We start from the raw sequence: 19397 nt of genomic DNA, 5'->3' as shown, positions 1-19397 counted from the left end.
AACAAAGCACATGGGACCGCGTGCAGAAAATCAGCGTGTGCTGTAATTCATCACATTCTCCAAAGTAAATGAGGCAATTTACAAGGCAATGAGTTCGTATTCCAGCCAGATCTGCAATCAACAGGGAAGGTGATGAATAGACGCAAACTTACACTCATCTGAGAACCTGTAACGGGTAATTAAGATTGGCCGACATGTTATATATACACAGAGCCGCAGTATTTCAGCATGGCAAACAGGGCTGTTCCTTATTGATTAATAGTTTTCTGATCCTGTATCGGGAGTGCTGGGAGCGAGCTGTATGCAAATTTACATATTGTAGAATTGCCTCTGTAGGATGTTTTAACCACAATTATAATATTTCAAATTTTAAATATCTGGTCAGATATATATATATATATATATACTGTATGTATGGGATCAGTTCTAAATGCCGCCGGCCGGAATCCCGGCGGTCGAAATACCGACGCCGGAATCCCGACCACACAATCCCGACAGGGGTGGCGAGCGGAACGCGGCCCCTTGCGGGCACGGTGCCTCGCTACGCTCGGCACACCATTATATTCTCCCTCTATGGGTGTCGTGGACACCCACGGAGGGAGAATATGTCGGGATTGTGGCGGTCAGGATTCCGGCGTCGGTATTTCGACCGCCGGGATTCCGGCCGGCGGCATCTTGACTGCATCCCGTATGTGTATATATATATATATATATATATATATATAAATAAAAATATATATATATATACAGATATATTGTAAAAGGTTTGCTTCACAAAGAACAACCATTCAGTCCGGTTACTTAGGTGGCATCTTTATTCCCCAAAAGTGTTGTCACATCACAATTTTTCATCAAATACGGCTACCCTGACCACCAGCTAAGCCCAAACCGGCCGTCTCTGTCATCCGGCCACTAACTGGCGTCAGAATCCCCGCTCACTGGTTTCCACATACCTTTATACCTTCATCCAATTAAATAATCACACCCACCTAGTGCTGCTGTGTGTATTACTTATATACAGTGTGTGTATGTATGTATATATATATATATATATATATATATATACACTGTATAAGAATCTGGTGCCCGGCACTCCTGGTTAGTTAAGGACTTACCCAGGTGCCCTCCGCAGTACAATGTTAGCAGTAGTGTAGAATTTAGCAGCGTCACTCCGGGATTTAAAAGGTGCAAAAAAAAAGTTTGTATTCAAAAATCTCACATAAGGAACCCCTTTGTCATTCTACACCTTGACAAAGGGGCTACGGGTCCTGACACGTCGGTTCCTTATGTGAGATTTTTTAATACAAACTTTTTTTTGCACCCTTTAAATCCCGGAGTGACACTGCTTATTTCTGCTCATATATATATATATATATATATATATATATATATATATATATATATATATAATATATATATATATATATATATATATATATAAAGATATATAAACATTTGCACACTTTAAAAAATGTATCCAGGTGCTCTCTATAATCTGTTCCTTGATGGTCCAGTATAGATATAGATAGAAAAGAGGCACTCAAACAGTCATGATAAATGAAAAAATCTCATGAATATTTATTTTCACCCAACCATGGGCATTTCAGGAGAAATCACATTGATGGTGGTGGCTCAGCAAAAAAATTCATTGAATAAAATGCAGCTTATACAGCATCATTAAATGCTTTTTCATAAACGAGTGTTTTGCATATAGAAAGGATGTGATAAAGATCAAACCAGTACGTCCGTCGACCTCGGTCCCATGTGGACCGTTCAAGACCCGCACACCAAGTCACAGTCACCTTCCACCATCCAGAGCCATCCGCGAGCAGACATCCAACATACACAAAACCAATTTTATAGCCCACTAAATACCTCGTTACTCACTGCAGCTGATCAGAGTTCATCACCCCACTGCCAACGGCGTGCGTCTCAGCCTACTGCGCATGTGCCAGACAAACACTTCATAGCGGATGTGAGCCGGGACGCGCGTGCGTTCCACAGCGCTGGGGATTTCCGGGTCAAACACATGACCATCCACGTCACGCCAATGCCGTACACGCTTCTGCGTTCCACGGTCCGGCTAGACTATGGATGTCATGTGACCCATTCCCCGATCCACATAGCCAGCAAGGCCTAATGACACATATGAATGGGGTCGTTGCCATAGTGCCCATGCGATAGATCCAGCAGACTGCCGTCTCCATGTATCATCACACGGAATCACAGAGGCTTTGCCCCCCACATTATTTTGCATTCAATCAATTACATCAATGAATGTACTATAGACACAATGCGCAGAGTTATCAACCAGACGACACCATAAATAAGAATTTACTTACCGATAATTCTATTTCTCGGAGTCCGTAGTGGATGCTGGGGTTCCTGAAAGGACCATGGGGAATAGCGGCTCCGCAGGAGACAGGGCACAAAAAAGTAAAGCTTTACTAGGTCAGGTGGTGTGCACTGGCTCCTCCCCCCATGACCCTCCTCCAGACTCCAGTTAGGTACTGTGCCCGGACGAGCATACACAATAAGGGAGGCATTTTGAATCCCGGGTAAGACTCATACCAGCCACACCAATCACACCGTACAACTTGTGATCTAAACCCAGTTAACAGTATGACAACAGAAAGGGCCTCTTAAAGATGGCTCCTTAACAATAACCCGAATTAGTTAACAATAACTATGTACAAGTATTGCAGATAATCCGCACTTGGGATGGGCGCCCAGCATCCACTACGGACTCCGAGAAATAGAATTATCGGTAAGTAAATTCTTATTTTCTCTATCGTCCTAAGTGGATGCTGGGGTTCCTGAAAGGACCATGGGGATTATACCAAAGCTCCCAAACGGGCGGGAGAGTGCGGATGACTCTGCAGCACCGAATGAGAGAACTCCAGGTCCTCCTTTGCCAGGGTATCAAATTTGTAAAATTTTACAAACGTGTTCTCCCCCGACCACGTAGCTGCTCGGCAGAGTTGTAATGCCGAGACCCCTCGGGCAGCCGCCCAAGATGAGCCCACCTTCCTTGTGTAGTGGGCTTTTACAGTTTTAGGCTGTGGCAGGCCTGCCACAGAATGTGCAAGTTGAATTGTGTTACAAATCCAACGAGCAATCGACTGCTTAGAAGCAGGTGCGCCCAACTTGTTGGGTGCATACAATATAAACAGCGAGTCAGATTTTCTGACTCCAGCCGTCCTTGCAATGTATATTTTTAAGGCTCTGACAACGTCCAACAACTTGGAGTCCTCCAAGTCGCTAGTGGCCGCAGGCACCACAATAGGTTGGTTCAGATGAAATGCTGATACCACTTTAGGGAGAAAATGCGGACGAGTCCGCAGTTCTGCCCTATCCGAATGGAAGATTAGATAAGGACTTTTATAAGATAAAGCCGCCAATTCAGATACTCTCCTGGCAGAGGCCAGGGCTAGTAACATAGTCACTTTCAATGTGAGATATTTCAAATCCACCTTTTTCAATGGTTCAAACCAATGGGATTTGAGGAAATCTAAAACTACATTTAGATCCCACGGTGCCACCGGAGGCACCACAGGAGGCTGTATATGCAGTACTCCCTTGACAAAAGTCTGGACCTCAGGGACAGAGGCCAATTCTTTTTGGAAGAATATTGACAGGGCCGAAATTTGAACCTTAATGGATCCCAATTTGAGACCCATAGATAATCCTGATTGCAGGAAATGTAGGAAACGACCCAGTTGGAATTCCTCCGTCGGAACCCTCCGATCCTCGCACCACGCTACATATTTTCGCCAAATGCGGTGATAATGTTTCACGGTGACTTCCTTCCGTGCCTTAATCAAGGTAGGAATGACTTCTTCTGGAATGCCTTTCCCTTTTAGGATCTGGCGTTCAACCGCCATGCCGTCAAACGCAGCCGCGGTAAGTCTTGAAAAAGACAGGGACCCTGCTGTAGCAGGTCCCTTCTCAGAGGTAGAGGCCACGGTTCGTCCGTGAGCATCTCTTGAAGTTCCGGATACCAAGTCCTTCTCGGCCAATCCGGAACCACTAGTATTGTTCTTACTCTTCTTTGCCGTATGATCTTCAATACCTTTGGTATGAGCGGCAGAGGAGGAAACACATACACTGACTGGTACACCCAAGGAGTTACCAGTGCGTCCACAGCTATTGCCTGTGGATCTCTTGACCTGGCGCAATATTTGTCCAGTTTCTTGTTGAGGCGAGACGCCATCATGTCTACAATTGGTCTTTCCCAACGGTCTATTAACATGTTGAAGACTTCTGGATGTAGACCCCACTCTCCCGGATGAAGATCGTGTCTGCTGAGGAAGTCTGCTTCCCAGTTGTCCACGCCCGGGATGAACACTGCTGACAGTGCTATCACGTGATTCTCCGCCCAGCGAAGAATCTTGGCAGCTTCTGCCATTGCACTCCTGCTTCTTGTGCCGCCCTGCCTGTTTACATGGGCGACCGCCGTGATGTTGTCCGACTGAATCAACACCGGCTTTCCTTGCAGGAGAAGTTCCGCCTGGCTTAGAGCATTGTAGATTGCTCTTAGTTCCAGAATGTTTATGTGAAGAGACTTTTCCAGACTCGTCCATACTCCCTGGAAGTTTCTTCCTTGTGTGACTGCTCCCCAGCCTCTCAGGCTGGCGTCCGTGGTCACCAGGATCCAATCCTGAATGCCGAATCTGCGGCCTTCTAATAGGTGAGCCTTCTGCAACCACCACAGAAGTGACACCCTTGTCTTTGGTGACAGGGTTATTCGCAGGTGCATCTGCAGATGCGACCCTGACCATTTGTCCAACAGATCCCTTTGGAATATTCTTGCATGGAATCTGCCGAATGGAATTGCTTCGTAAGAAGCCACCATTTTTCCCAGGACTCTTGTGCATTGATGTACTGACACTTTTCCTGGTTTTAGGAGGTTCCTGACCAGATCGGATAACTCCTTGGCTTTTTCCTCTGGAAGGAAAACCTTTTTCTGAACCGTGTCCAGAATCATTCCTAGGAACAGCAGACGAGTTGTCGGGATTAAATGGGATTTTGGAATATTCAGAATCCACCCGTGTTGTCTTAGCACCTCTTGAGATAGTGCTAAAGCTGTCTCCAGCTGTTCTCTGGACCTTGCCCTTATTAGGAGATCGTCCAAGTATGGGATAACTAATACGCCTTTTCTTCGAAGAAGAATCATCATCTCGGCCATTACCTTGGTAAAGACCCGAGGCGCCGTGGACAATCCGAACGGCAGCGTCTGAAACTGATAGTGACAGTTTTGAACAATGAACCTGAGGTACCCCTGGTGTGCGGGGTAAATCGGAACGTGTAGATACGCATCCTTGATGTCCAAGGATACCATAAAGTCCCCTTCTTCCAGGTTCGCTATCACTGCTCTGAGTGACTCCATCTTGAACTTGAACTTTTTTATGTAGAGGTTCAAGGACTTCAGATTTAGAATAGGCCTTACCGAGCCATCCGGCTTCGGTACCACAAATAGAGTGGAATAATACCCCTTTCCTTGTTGTAATAGGGGTACTTTGACTATCACCTGCTGAGCGTACAGCTTGTGAATGGCTTCCAACACCCTCTCCCTTTCGGAAGAGACGGTTGGTAAGGCAGACTTCAGGAAACGATGAGGAGGATCCGTCTCTAATTCCAACCTGTACCCCTGAGATATTATCTGCAGGATCCAGGGGTCTACCTGCGAGTGAGCCCACTGCGCGCTGTAATTTTTGAGACGGCCCCCCACTGTCCCCGAGTCCGCTTGAGAGGCCCCAGCGTCATGCTGAGGTTTTTGCAGGAGCCGGGGAGGGCTTCTGTTCCTGGGAAGGAGCTGCCTGTTGGTGTCTCTTCCCTCTTCCTCTGCCTCGTGGCAGGTACGACAAGCCCTTTGCTCTCTTATTTTTGTAGGAGCGAAAAAGGCTGTGGTTGAAAGGTCGGTGCCTTTCTCTGTTGGGGAGTGACTTGAGGTAAAAAAGTGGATTTCCCGGCAGTAGCCGTGGCCACCAAGTCTGATAGACCAACTCCAAATAACTCCTCCCCTTTATACGGCAAAACCTCCATGTGACGTTTTGAATCCGCATCGCCTGTCCACTGTCGTGTCCATAAGGCTCTTCTGGCTGAAATGGACATAGCAATCACCCGAGATGCCAGTGTGCAAATATCCCTCTGTGCATCACGCATATAGATAAATGCATCCTTTATTTGTTCTAACGACAGTAAAACATTGTCCCTATCTAGGGTATCAATATTTTCAATCAGGGATTCTGACCAAACTACTCCAGCACTGCACATCCAGGCAGTTGCTATAGCTGGTCGTAGTATAACACCTGCATGTGTGTATATATTCTTTTGAATAACTTCCATCTTTCTATCTGATGGATCCTTAAGTGCGGCCGTCTCAGGAGAGGGTAACGCCACTTGTTTGGATAAGCGTGTGAGCGCCTTGTCCACCTTAGGGGGTGTTTCCCAGCGCGCCCTAACCTCTGGCGGGAAAGGGTATAATGCCAATAACTTTTTTGAAATTATCAACTTTTTATCAGGAGCAACCCACGCTTCATCACACACGTCATTTAATTCTTCTGATTCAGGAAAAACTGTTTGTAGTTTTTTCACACCATACATAATACCCTGTTTTACGGTATCTGTAGTATCAGCTAAATGTAACGTCTCCTTCATTGCCAAAATCATATAACGTGTGGCCCTACTGGAAAATACGTTTGAATTTCTACCGTCGTCACTGGAATCAGTGCCCGTGTCTGGGTCTGTGTCGACCGACTGAGGCAAAGGGCGTTTTACAGCCCCTGACGGTGTTTGAGGCGCCTGGACAGGCATTAATTGATTGTCCGGCCGCCTCATGTCCTCAACTGACTGTTTAAGGGAAGATAAACCATCACGTAATTCCACAAATAAAGGCATCCATTCTGGTGTCGACCCCCTGGGGGGTGACATCTGCATATTTGGCAATTGCTCCGCCTCCACACCAATATCGTCCTCATACATGTCGACACCACGTACCGACACACACCGCAAACTCACAGGGAATGCTCTAATGAAGACAGGACCCACTAGCCCTTTTGGGGAGACAGAGGGAGAGTCTGCCAGCACACACCACAAAGCGCTACATATACAAGGGATATCCTTATATTAAGTGCTCCCTTATAGCTGCTTTAATATATATATATATAGCCATTAATGTGCCCCCCCTCTCTGTTTTACCCTGTTTCTGTAGTGCAGTGCAGGGGAGAGACCTGGGAGCCGTTCTGACCAGCGGAGCTGTGACAGAAAATGGCGCCGTGTGCTGAGGAGATAGGCCCCGCCCCTTTTTCGGCGGGTTCTTCTCCCGCTATTTTTCCAGTCAGGCAGGGGTTAAATATCTCCATATAGCCCCTATGGGCTATATGTGAGGTATTTTTAGCCTTGTATAAGGTTTATATTTGCCTCTCAGAGCGCCCCCCCCCAGCGCTCTGCACCCTCAGTGACTGCCCAGTGAAGTGTGCTGAGAGGAAAATGGCGCACAGCTGCAGTGCTGTGCGCTACCTTATGAAGACTGAGGAGTCTTCAGCCGCCGGTTTCCGGACCTCTTCACGCTTCAGCATCTGCAAGGGGGTCGGCGGCGCGGCTCCGGGACCGGACTCCACGGCTGGGCCTGTGTTCGATCCCTCTGGAGCTAATGGTGTCCAGTAGCCAAGCAGCAAATCCACTCTGCATGCAGGTGAGTTTACTACTTTCCCCCTAAGTCCCACGTTGCAGTGATCCTGTTGCCAGCAGGACTCACTGTAAAGAAAAAAACCTAAACTAAACTTTCTCTAAGCAGCTCTTTAGGAGAGCCACCTAGATTGCACCCTTCTCGTTCGGGCACAAAATCTAACTGGAGTCTGGAGGAGGGTCATGGGGGGAGGAGCCAGTGCACACCACCTGACCTAGTAAAGCTTTACTTTTTTGTGCCCTGTCTCCTGCGGAGCCGCTATTCCCCATGGTCCTTTCAGGAACCCCAGCATCCACTTAGGACGATAGAGAAATATTCAATCCGAAAAACCTGATCAAGCAGACTAAGTAATGGGAACTTAAATATGATAAAATACCATGTACATAACAAAATTGTATATGTCATTAAATGTCTGCCCACAGATATGGCTACTGGATTATGATTCCACCCTGAAATGCGATGTGCAAAACATGACAATCAACAGTAAACAACCAAACAAAAATATAAGTATAAATAACAAAAAATTGAAAAAACACAAAAACAAAAAAATATATAAAAATTAATTAATCCTATTGAGGACAGTGGGCACGAAATAGAGGCAGATCATATATGTAACAAAAAATAAAAATAAAAATAAAAATGAAAAAAATAATGAAAAAGTAGAAATGTCACTTCATAATATAGCCCTAAAGAAAGCATCGAAAGTTATTACTCTCATTTAATCCCCTTGGGGACTTAGTGTCCAACATATGTATCCAACGAGATTCAGTTTGAAGTAACTTTTTCCCTCGATCACCGCCTCTAGCCAATTTAGGGATGTGGTCTATAATCATGCACTTTAGTGCTGCTAGTTGATGTCCATTTTGAAAAAAATGCAGAGCCACCGGTTTATCACTTTTTTGGTTCAAAATTGCCTGCCGGATAGAAAGACGGTGGTTTGCCATCCTTTCCCTAAAGGTGGTAGTGGTTTTGCCCACATAATAAAGTCCACACGGACACAGTAAGATGTAAATGACAAAGTCCGATGTACATGTGACTTGATGTTTAATTGGAATTTTCTTCCCAGAGTGCGGATGAGCAAACACTTTTCCTGTTAACATGCTATTACATGTCGTACATCCAGAGCATTTGAAACAACCCGTCCTCCGGGTAGTGAGCCAAGTGGCCTTTGGTTTATTATTAAAATTCTTCATAGGCTGCATCAACAATTGTTTCAAATTTGGACCTCTTGAAAAAGATATTAATGGTTTCTTCGCAACTTTTTGAAATGCTTTGTCGGTTGCAATAATGGGCCAATGCTTTTTCACCGAACTTGCAAATGTGGGAGCAGTGATGTCATATTGAGTGGTAACCACCATTCTATCCAACGGTTTTGGACCTGTGGGTTTTTGCCTACCCGAAAAGATAAAACGTGCCCTTTTAAGGGCCTTCTTGATCATTCCAGATCCATACCCTCTTTCCTCAAATCTGGTAGCCATCTCCATAAGTTGTACTTCACGTAGATCTGTTTGTGTGTTATTACGCATTACGCGCAAAAACTGGGAGATTGGCAAACCATTTTTGAGAGAATCAGGGTGATGGCTCGTGGAATACAAAAATGTATTCCTGTCCGTACTTTTACGGTATAGGGTAGTACCTATCCGATTTCCATCCCTAAACACCTGAACATCAAGGAACTCTATCCGGTCAGATTGAACATTACATGTAAAACGAATAGGGCTAGAAAGCCCATTAAGCTTAGATACCATGTCTTTGAAACTATCACAGGAGCCCTTCCATATGATGAAAATATCATCAATATATCTATAATAGTGCAGAATGCTGGGACCGAAGATGGGATAGATGTTCATCTCTTCATACTGGGTCATAAATATATTAGCATACACAGGCGCTAAATTCGAACCCATCGCGGTCCCAGCATTCTGCACATAAAAGCAATCTGCATACTGAAAATGATTTTGTGTAAGAATGATTCGAATCATGTCACAAACGAAATCAACTGGAGGGCCACAGAATTCAAAAACAGACAATGCTCGTTCCACAGCCAGAACACCAAGATCATGGGGAATGACAGTGTACAACGATGCCACATCCATTGTTGCAAATACACAATCAGCTGGTAAACCCTCTATTTGAGTCAGCTTATCCAAAAAGTCACCAGTGTCCTGTATGTAGCTCTTACTACTAACAACCACAGGTTGTAATAGAAAATCTACATACTTAGCTAATGGTTGTAGTACCGAATTTTCTGCAGATACTATTGGCCGGCCTGGAGGCCTATCGGCCGATTTATGTATCTTAGGGATACAATACAATATTGGGGTCACTGGATGTTCCACTGTTAAAACTCTCACCAGGTGTTCATCAAGATATCCACTAGTTACTCCTCTTGCTAGCAATGCATCCACTTTAGACTTTATCTCATACATTGGATTAGACCTTCTCTTGGAGTAAGTGTCAGTGTCACTCAATTGTGTTAGAACATCATCATGATAATATTGGTAGTCCAACACCACCACAGCCCCACCCTTGTCTGCTGTGCGTATTACAATCTCACTGTTATTTTGTAAAGACTTAATGGCCATTCTCTGTTCAAAAGATAAGTTGTAATAATAGTTTGACTTTCTAGTGGATACATCCAAATCATTCTCAACCATCCTTAAAAAAGTTTTAATGCTTGAATTGGTTGATACCGGATCAAAGCCACTGGATTTTGTCAAACAAAATTTGTTAGTACTAACATCAGATTCCCCTGTGTCTCTGAAAAATTCCTTAAGTCTCAATTTGCGGCCTAATTTGTATAGATCCACACGAGAGTCAAACTCATCACGCCTAAACGTGGGCACAAACGAAAGCCCTAAAGACAATACAGATTCCTCAGCTGGAGACAAAATGTATTTCGACAGATTAAATACATTATTGGTATCCATTACTTCCTTCTTCCTCCCCTTCTTACTTTTGCCCCGCATTGTGCGGCTCTTCCACCTCTGTTGCCACCAATCCCCGTGGGATCCAGTCGGGCTCCTAAAAAAGCCTGACCACTAGGGGGCAGTTGTTCACTATTCTCCGTTTCAGAGGATGAATAGGAAGAATCAACAGAAAATGGTGTCCTATGTTTATTAGCCGGGAAACGTTGTCTAGATGTTCTCAAGGACTCTCCTGTGAGCCATCTATATACCGTATGGCTCCGGTAATCGTTATGAACAGTCTCCAACTTATTTTTCTTAAAAGTTATTAAGTCAGTCCTGTACCGGTCGATCTGTGCAGTAAGTTTTTCAAGCCACTTTTCAGATTTATCATCAACAAGTTTTGATATATATATATATATACACACATTGGGGTATATTTACTAAGGTCCCGATTTTGACCGAGATGCCGTTTTTTCATCAAAGTGTCATCTCGGTAATTTACTAAGCAATAATCACGGCAGTGATGAGGGCATTCGTAATTTTTTGGAAGTCCAAGAAAAAAATTACGAATGAATACACCATCGGTCAAAACGCGGCTGTTTAAGTATGAATCTCGGTCATTTACTAAGAAGTGCAAAGCAAAAAAAAATAAAACACTGCCGTGAAAAATTACAACTCGTAAAAAAGTGCTAAAATAAAACAGACCTGCTTTTTTAATCCGTGATTGTATAGGCATGCAGGGATCCATGAGATCCGTGCATGTATATCAGTGGGAAGGGGTGGGAAAGTGGTTATTTTCTTTAAAAAAATTGCGTGGGGTCCCCCCTCCTAAGCATAACCAGCCTCGGGCTCTTTGAGCCGATCCTGGTTGCAGAAATATGGGGAAAAAATTGACAGGGGTTCCCCCATATTTAAGCAACCAGCATCGGGCTCTGCACCTGGTCCTGGTTCCAAAAATACGGGGGACAAAAAGAGTAGGGGTCCCCCGTATTTTTAAAACCAGCACCGGGCTCCACTAGCTGGACAGATAATGCCACAGCCGGGGGTCACTTTTATATAGTGCCCTGCGGCCGTGGCATCAAAAATCCAACTAGTCACCCCTGGCCGGGGTACCCTGGGGGAGTGGGGACCCCTTCAATCAAGGGTCCCCCCCCAGCCACCCAAGGGCCAGGGGTGAAGCCCGAGGCTGTCCCCCCCATCCAATTGGCTGCGGATGGGGGGCTGATAGCCTTTTGTAAAAATGAAAAGATATTGTTTTTAGTAGCAGTACTACAAGGCCCAGCAAGCCTCCCCCGCATGCTGGTACTTGGAGAACCACAAGTACCAGCATGCGGCGGAAAAACGGGCCCGCTGGTACCTGTAGTACTACTACTAAAAAAAGACCCCAAAAAAGACAATACACACACACCTTGAAAGTAAAGTTTTATTACATGCATCCACACAAACATACATACATACTTACCTTATGTTCACACGAGGGTCGGTCCTCTTCTCCAGTAGAATCCATGGGGTACCTGTTGAATAAATTCTACTCACCAGATCCAGGGTACCAGGCTCCTCGGATAATCCTTTTGTAATCCACGTACTTGATTAAAAAAATAAAACGGAGACCCGAGCCACGCACTGAAAGGGGACCCATGTTTTCACATGGGTCCCCTTTCCCCGAATGCCAGAAACCCACTCTGACTGATGTCTAAGTGGGTTTCTTCAGCCAATCAGGGAGCGCCACGTTGTAGCACCCTCCTGATCGGCTGTGTGCTCCTGTACCGTCTGACAGGCGGCACACGGCAGTGTTACAATGTAGCGCCTATGCGCTCCATTGTAACCAATGGTGGGAACTTTGTGGTCAGCGGTGAGGTCACTTTCGGTCAACCGCTGACTACAAAGTTCCCACCATTGGTTACAATGGAGCGCATAGGCGCTACATTGTAACACTGCCGTGTGCCGCCTGTCAGACAGTACAGGAGCACACAGCCGATCAGGAGGGTGCTACAACGTGGCGCTCCCTGATTGGCTGAAGAAACCCACTTAGACATCAGTCAGAGTGGGTTTCTGGCATTCGGGGAAAGGGGACCCATGTGAAAACATGGGTCCCCTTTCAGTGCGTGGCTCGGGTCTCCGTTTTATTTTTTTAATCAAGTACGTGGATTACAAAAGGATTATCCGAGGAGCCTGGTACCCTGGATCTGGTGAGTAGAATTTATTCAACAGGTACCCCATGGATTCTACTGGAGAAGAGGACCGACCCTCGTGTGATCATAAGGTAAGTATGTATGTATGTTTGTGTGGATGCATGTAATAAAACTTTACTTTCAAGGTGTGTGTGTATTGTCTTTTTTGGGGTATTTTTTTAGTAGTAGTACTACAGGTACCAGCGGGCCCGTTTTTCCGCCGCATGCTGGTACTTGTGGTTCTCCAAGTACCAGCATGCGGGGGAGGCTTGCTGGGCCTTGTAGTACTGCTACTAAAAACAATATATTTTCATTTTCACAAAAGGCTATCAGCCCCCCATCCGCAGCCAATTGGATGGGGGGGACAGCCTCGGGCTTCACCCCTGGCCCTTGGGTGGCTGGGGGGGGGGACCCCTTGATTGAAGGGGTCCCCACTCCCCCAGGGTACCCCGGCCAGGGGTGACTAGTTGGATTTTTGATGCCACGGCCGCAGGGCACTATATAAAAGTGACCCCCGGCTGTGGCATTATCTGTCCAGCTAGTGGAGCCCGGTGCTGGTTTTAGAAATACGGGGGACCCCTACTCTTTTTGTCCCCCGTATTTTTGGAACCAGGACCAGGCGCAGAGCCCGATGCTGGTTGCTTAAATATGGGGGAACCCCTGTCAATTTTTTTCCCCATATTTCTGCAACCAGGGTCGGCTCAAAGAGCCCGAGGCTGGTTATGCTTAGGAGGGGGGACCCCACGCATTTTTTTTCTCCGTTTTACAGTGTTTATTTAAAAAAAATAAAAAAATGAACCCCAGCACGGATCACACAGATCCGGCCGAGATTCATTGTGATAAAGTCGGCAGTGTTTTGCTAATCACTGCCGTAAAAAACGGGGAAAAAACACGAATGACATCGACATCGGAACAAATGAAAAATCCGAATACGACAGCTTAGTAAATTAGGCGTAATAAATTCAAAAAGTTGCAGTTTTACACTTTCGATGTCATTCGTGATTGAACTTTGACCTTTTTCCGAAAATTACGAATGTTAGTAAATATACCCCATTGTCTCTGAGATTTGCACATACTGTATGCAGTAGACTCTGGCACAGGCTGCACATGGACCCATTCCTCTCTTGAACCGTTCCTGGTAGAAGTGTTGCCCATAGCTTCTTTGCCAGTGGCAGTTGCAGAGATGAGGCTCCAGCACAGCCCAAAATTCAGATAGGGGAGGCTCCAGCACAGTCCAAAATTCAGATAGAGGAGACACAGGAACTGCCACCACAAACTGCCAAACATTGCCTGCCGGGACCTATTGGCAGTTGGTGCGGCTACCCTAGTTGAATTTTGGACTGTGCTGCAGCCTCATCTCTGCAACTGCCACTGGCAAGGAAATCCAGGAACAGAGCATTTTGTACCTGATGGAATGGGTCATGTTGAAGGATATGCTAACTGACAAATGATTGGTGCAATGATGCCATGTGAGCTCCTGCATGGTCACACCCTGCACCCATATAAAAATACTTACCCCTCTGGAGTACCGTGGCTGCTGGCGCTGGTGACATAAATCACCAGGAAAACTGTGCAGCTGCTCTTTTCCCAGTGATTCACGCATGTGCAGCAGATATGTCCCCGGGAATAAGGCACAGGCACCATTTCCCCGGAGACTTACACATGCACAGTAGACTCTGGCACTGTGCCCGCTGACAGACACACAGCCCTCTCCTCTCTAAATCTGCCCCAGACTGGAGCAGAATACCATTATATAAAAATGTCACTTTACTTCTGAGTCAGATCCAATAAGCACAGGCAATTTCTAGTTAATCAGATGCGTCACTCCTTGGAAATGTAAAATTCTGATTTGTCACATGAAGAAAAAGCCACACTAGTATACACACAACAGTCAAAATAACTCCACCTCGTACTAAAGAGATTTATCAATGCTTTGAGAGAGATAAAGTGGAGAGAGACTAACCAATCAGCTCCTATTAATTTACAGGTTGTGTTGGAAAAATAACAGGTTCTGATTGGCTAACTTAATACTTTATCTCTGTCTACTTTATCTTTCTACAAGTTTTGATAAATCTACCCATAAATTGTAGGTTTTGGATGTTGTTCTTCTGTACATTTCTAGATGTTATAAATATGAAAGTATATACTTGTGGAACGGCTGCAAATGCAGAATTAGCTTTAAATTTAAATTCCTTTTATACTTTATGCAGTATATATTTTATATTCTGTTGGAGGCGGAGCTAGTGAGTTGGTGCACATATTTGGCATGTGGATGCTACAGATTATGTGCCCATGGGGGTCTTTGGTGATGGCAGGGACGTTAGAGATAGTGGGTAGGGTATGGTCTTGTGAGGTAATTCTTGGCCTGAAAACACTTTTAAATAAATTATTTTACCTGGACCTGGAAAGGTTCAAACGTATTAATCGGATGCGTCAGGCCGTATACAACTTTATCTTTTTCCGGCACAAACGTTCCTGAAAAAAAAGAAAAAACAGAAAATTATAACATTAATCTTTTACTACTAATAGCACACAATTATTCGCTTAATTAATCTCCCCCTCCACGTAATTTGCTGACTTTCTATTCACACTGTGTTGGCGTTGTTAAGTAAACAAATGCATATAATTAGATCCTTTAAAATTTATTTATAGGATAAAGTAATCTATCACTCGTATATATAATTTCATGATGTTGATTGCAGCTCAGTCATTCGGGAGCCAGTAGGAAATTCTCCAGCTCGAGCCGCGGCATTTGCCAAGTATCATAATCCACCAAGCTTAACAAATGCTGGGTGTTTGTAGCCTGAATATTGATGAGTTCTTACGCAAGCAATCATATATAATTACACCAAAGTCTCGTAATAAGATCAAAGTTACAGTAGTTGGTATCTCATTTATCATAGGGGAAAAACAGAGAAGAAAACCGAACAAAAAAAAAACAAGCAAAAAAAAAAAGGATAAAGCATAGAAGAAAAAAAAGTTTTAAAAGAAAGAAAAAATTCCACTCGGTAAATTATGTATTTCACTACAAGGGACTGTTTACAGCCACAGCGGTATTTAATCGAAAACAGGAAATTTCTCACTTGAAATATATCACCACCAAAGGAAATTGAATTTTGATGTTTTTATGCTTAAGTGGTACTTGTGTGTTTATTGCTCAATTGTCCCTGCGGCCGGTGATTAATTACTATAAGTGCACTACATACTGTATAATGTTATTCATTAGGTTACACTGATCTGTGGTGTGAGCGTTGCTTTGGAGGGGCATGTTTACTCAAAGATGGATTGTATGGCTGCACGCAAAGGTTTTTCTTTTAAAAAATAAGATTTTACTCACCGGTAAATCTATTTCTCGTAGTCCGTAGTGGATGCTGGGGACTCCGTAAGGACCATGGGGAATAGACGGCTCCGCAGGAGACTGGGCACATCTAAAGAAAGATTTAGGACTATCTGGTGTGCACTGGCTCCTCCCCCTATGACCCTCCTCCAAGCCTCAGTTAGGAACTGTGCCCGGAAGAGCTGACACAATAAGGAAGGATTTTGAATCCCGGGTAAGACTCATACCAGCCACACCAATCACACTATATAACACGTGATAGGAACCCCGGTTAACAGTATGATAACAATTGGAGCCTCTGAAGAGATGGCTCACAACAAAACCCGATTTTTGTAACAATAACTATGTACAAGTATTGCAGACAATCCGCACTTGGGATGGGCGCCCAGCTTCCACTACGGACTACGAGAAATAGATTTACCGGTGAGTAAAATCTTATTTTCTCTGACGTCCTAGTGGATGCTGGGGACTCCGTAAGGACCATGGGGATTATACCAAAGCTCCCAAACGGGCGGGAGAGTGCGGATGACTCTGCAGCACCGAATGAGAGAACTCCAGGTCCTCCTCAGCCAGGGTATCAAATTTGTAGAATTTAGCAAACGTGTTTGCCCCTGACCAAGTAGCTGCTCGGCAAAGTTGTAAAGCCGAGACCCCTCGGGCAGCCGCCCAAGATGAGCCCACCTTCCTTGTGGAATGGGCTTTTATTGATTTAGGCTGCGGTAATCCTACCGCAGAATGCGCCAGCTGAATAGTGCTACAAATCCAGCGCGTAATAGACTGCTTAGAAGCAGGAGCACCCAGCTTGTTGGGTGCATACAAGATAAACAGCGAGTCAGTTTTTCTGACTCCAGCCGTCCTGGAAACATAAATTTTCAGGGCCCTGACTACGTCCAGCAACTTGGAATCCTCCAAGTCCCTAGTAGCCGCAGGCACCACAATAGGTTGGTTCAAGTGAAAAGCTGAGACCACCTTCGGGAGAAACTGAGGACGAGTCCTCAATTCTGCCCTATCCATCTTATGACCACTTTCCACGTGAGATATTTTAATTCCACAGTCTTAAGTGGTTCGAACCAATGTGATTTCAGGAATGCCAAAACCACATTGAGATCCCAAGGTGCCACTGGGGGCACAAAAGGAGGCTGAATATGCAGAACTCCTTTGACAAAAGTCTGAACTTCAGGCAGTGAAGCCAGTTCTTTCTGGAAGAAAATCGACAGAGCCGAAATCTGGACCTTGATGGACCCCAATTTGAGGCCCAACGTCACCCCTGCTTGCAGGAAGTGTTGGAATCGACCCAGTTGAAATTCCTCCTTCGGGGCCTTCATGGCCTCACACCAAGCAATATATTTCCGCCAAATGCGGTAATAATGTCTTGCGGTGACATCCTTCCTGGCTTTGATCAGGGTAGGGATGACTTCCTCCGGAATACCCTTTTCCTTTAGGATCCGGTGTTCAACCGCCATGCCGTCAAACGCAGCCGCGGTAAGTCTTGGAACAGACAGGGTCCCTGCTGCAGCAGGTCTTGTCTGAGCGGCAGAGGCCAAAGGTCCTCTGCCCGCATCTCTTGAAGTTCCGGGTACCAAGCTCTTCTTGGCCAATCCGGAACTACGAGTATGGTTTTCACTCCTCGCATTCTTATTATTCTCAGTACCCTGGGTATGAGAGGTAGAGGAGGAAACACATAAACCGACTGGTACACCCACGGTGTCACTAGAGCGTCCACAGCGATCGCCTGAGGGTCCCTTGACCTGGCGCAATATCTTTTCAACTTTTTGTTGAGGCGGGACGCCATCATGTCCACCCGTGGTCATTCCCAACGGTTTACCCGCATTTGGAAAACTTCTGGAAGAAGTCCCCATTCTCCCGGGTGTAGGTCGCCCATCGGAGAATCCTTGTGGCTTCTGCCATCGCCATCCTGCTTCTTGTGCCGCCCTGTCTGTTTACATGGGCGACCGCCGTGATGTTGTCTGATTGGATCAGTACCGGCTGGTTCTGAAGCAGGGGCCTTGCTTGGCTTAGGGCATTGTAAATGGCCCTTAGCTCCAGAATAATTATGTGAAGCGAAATCTCCTTGGAAATTTCCTCCCTGTGTGACTGCACTCCAGCCCCGAAGGCTGGCCTCCTTGGTCACCAGGACCCAGTCCTGTATTCCGAATCTGCGGCCCTCTAGTAGATGAGCCCTCTGCAGCCACCACAGCAGCGACACCCTGTTTCTTGCCGACAGGGTTATCCGCTGTTGTATCTGTAGATGGGACCCAGACCATTTGTCCCAAAGGTCCCACTGGAACGTCCTTGCGTGGAACATTCCGAATGGAATTATGCTTCGTACGAAGCTACCATTTTTTTTTTTTTTCAGGACTCGTGTGCTTCCACTGGAAGAAACACTCTTTTCTGGTCTGTGTCCAGAATCATTCCCAGGAACAGAAGACGTGTCGTCGGGACCAGCTGTGACTTTGGAATATTGAGAATCCAGTCGTGCTGTTGTAGCACTTCCCGAGAGAGTGCTACCCCCACTACCAACTGTTCTTTGGACCTCGCCTTTATCAGGAGATCGTCCAAGTACAGGATAATAAAAACTTCCTTCTTGCGAAGGAGTATCATCATTTCGGCCATTACCTTGGTAAAGACCTTCGGTGCCGTGGACAACTCCAACGGCAGCGTCTGGAACTGATAGTGACAGTCCTGTACCACACATCTGAGGTACTCCTGGTGAGGAGGGTAAATGGGGACATGCAGGTACGCATCCTTGATGTCCAGGGAGACCCTGTAATCCCCCTCGTCCAGGCTCGTAATAACCGCCCTGAGCGATTCCATCTCGAACTTGAATCTTCTGATATAAAAGTTCAAGTATTTTAATTTTAAGATGGGTCTCACCGAACCGTTCTGTTTCGGTACCACAACCATTGTGGAATAGTAACCCCTTCCTTGCTGAAGGAGGGGCACCTTGACAATCACTTGTTGTGATTATAGTGTTGAATAGCCACCAACACCGCCTCCCTGGCAGAGGGAGGTGCCGGTAAGACAGATTTTAGGAAACGGCGGGGGGAAGAACGTCTCGAACTCCAGCCTGTACCCCTGAGATACTACTTGAAGGACCCAGGGATCCATGTGAGAGAGCACACTGGGCGCTGAAATTTCTGAGACGGGCCCCCACCGTACCCGGGTCCGCCTGAGCAGCCCCAGCGTTATGCTGTGGACTTACCGGACGCAGGGAGGACTTCTGCTCTTGGGAACTAGCTGTGTGCTGCAGCTTTTTCCTCTACCTTTGCCTCTCGGCAGAAAGGATGAGC

The 19397-nt window shown here is 45.8% G+C and overlaps 1 protein-coding gene across 1 annotated transcript in view; it reads right to left on the bottom strand.

Annotated features, from left to right (window-relative positions):
* AGMO (alkylglycerol monooxygenase) overlaps positions 1-19397 on the bottom strand; it is a 375267-nt gene that overhangs the window by 112856 nt on the left and 243014 nt on the right. Inside the window, exon 8 of the mRNA XM_063925088.1 lies at positions 15166-15245. Within this exon, the coding sequence (XP_063781158.1) occupies positions 15166-15245 (80 nt within the window). The remainder of the gene's footprint in view (positions 1-15165; positions 15246-19397) is intronic.

The sequence above is a fragment of the Pseudophryne corroboree genome, chromosome 5 (assembly GCF_028390025.1).
Source record: "Pseudophryne corroboree isolate aPseCor3 chromosome 5, aPseCor3.hap2, whole genome shotgun sequence".
Classification (NCBI taxonomy): Eukaryota; Metazoa; Chordata; class Amphibia; order Anura; family Myobatrachidae; genus Pseudophryne; species Pseudophryne corroboree.
The sequence above is the reverse complement of the archived record's forward strand: the minus strand, read 5'-3'. Positions and strand labels throughout refer to the sequence as shown.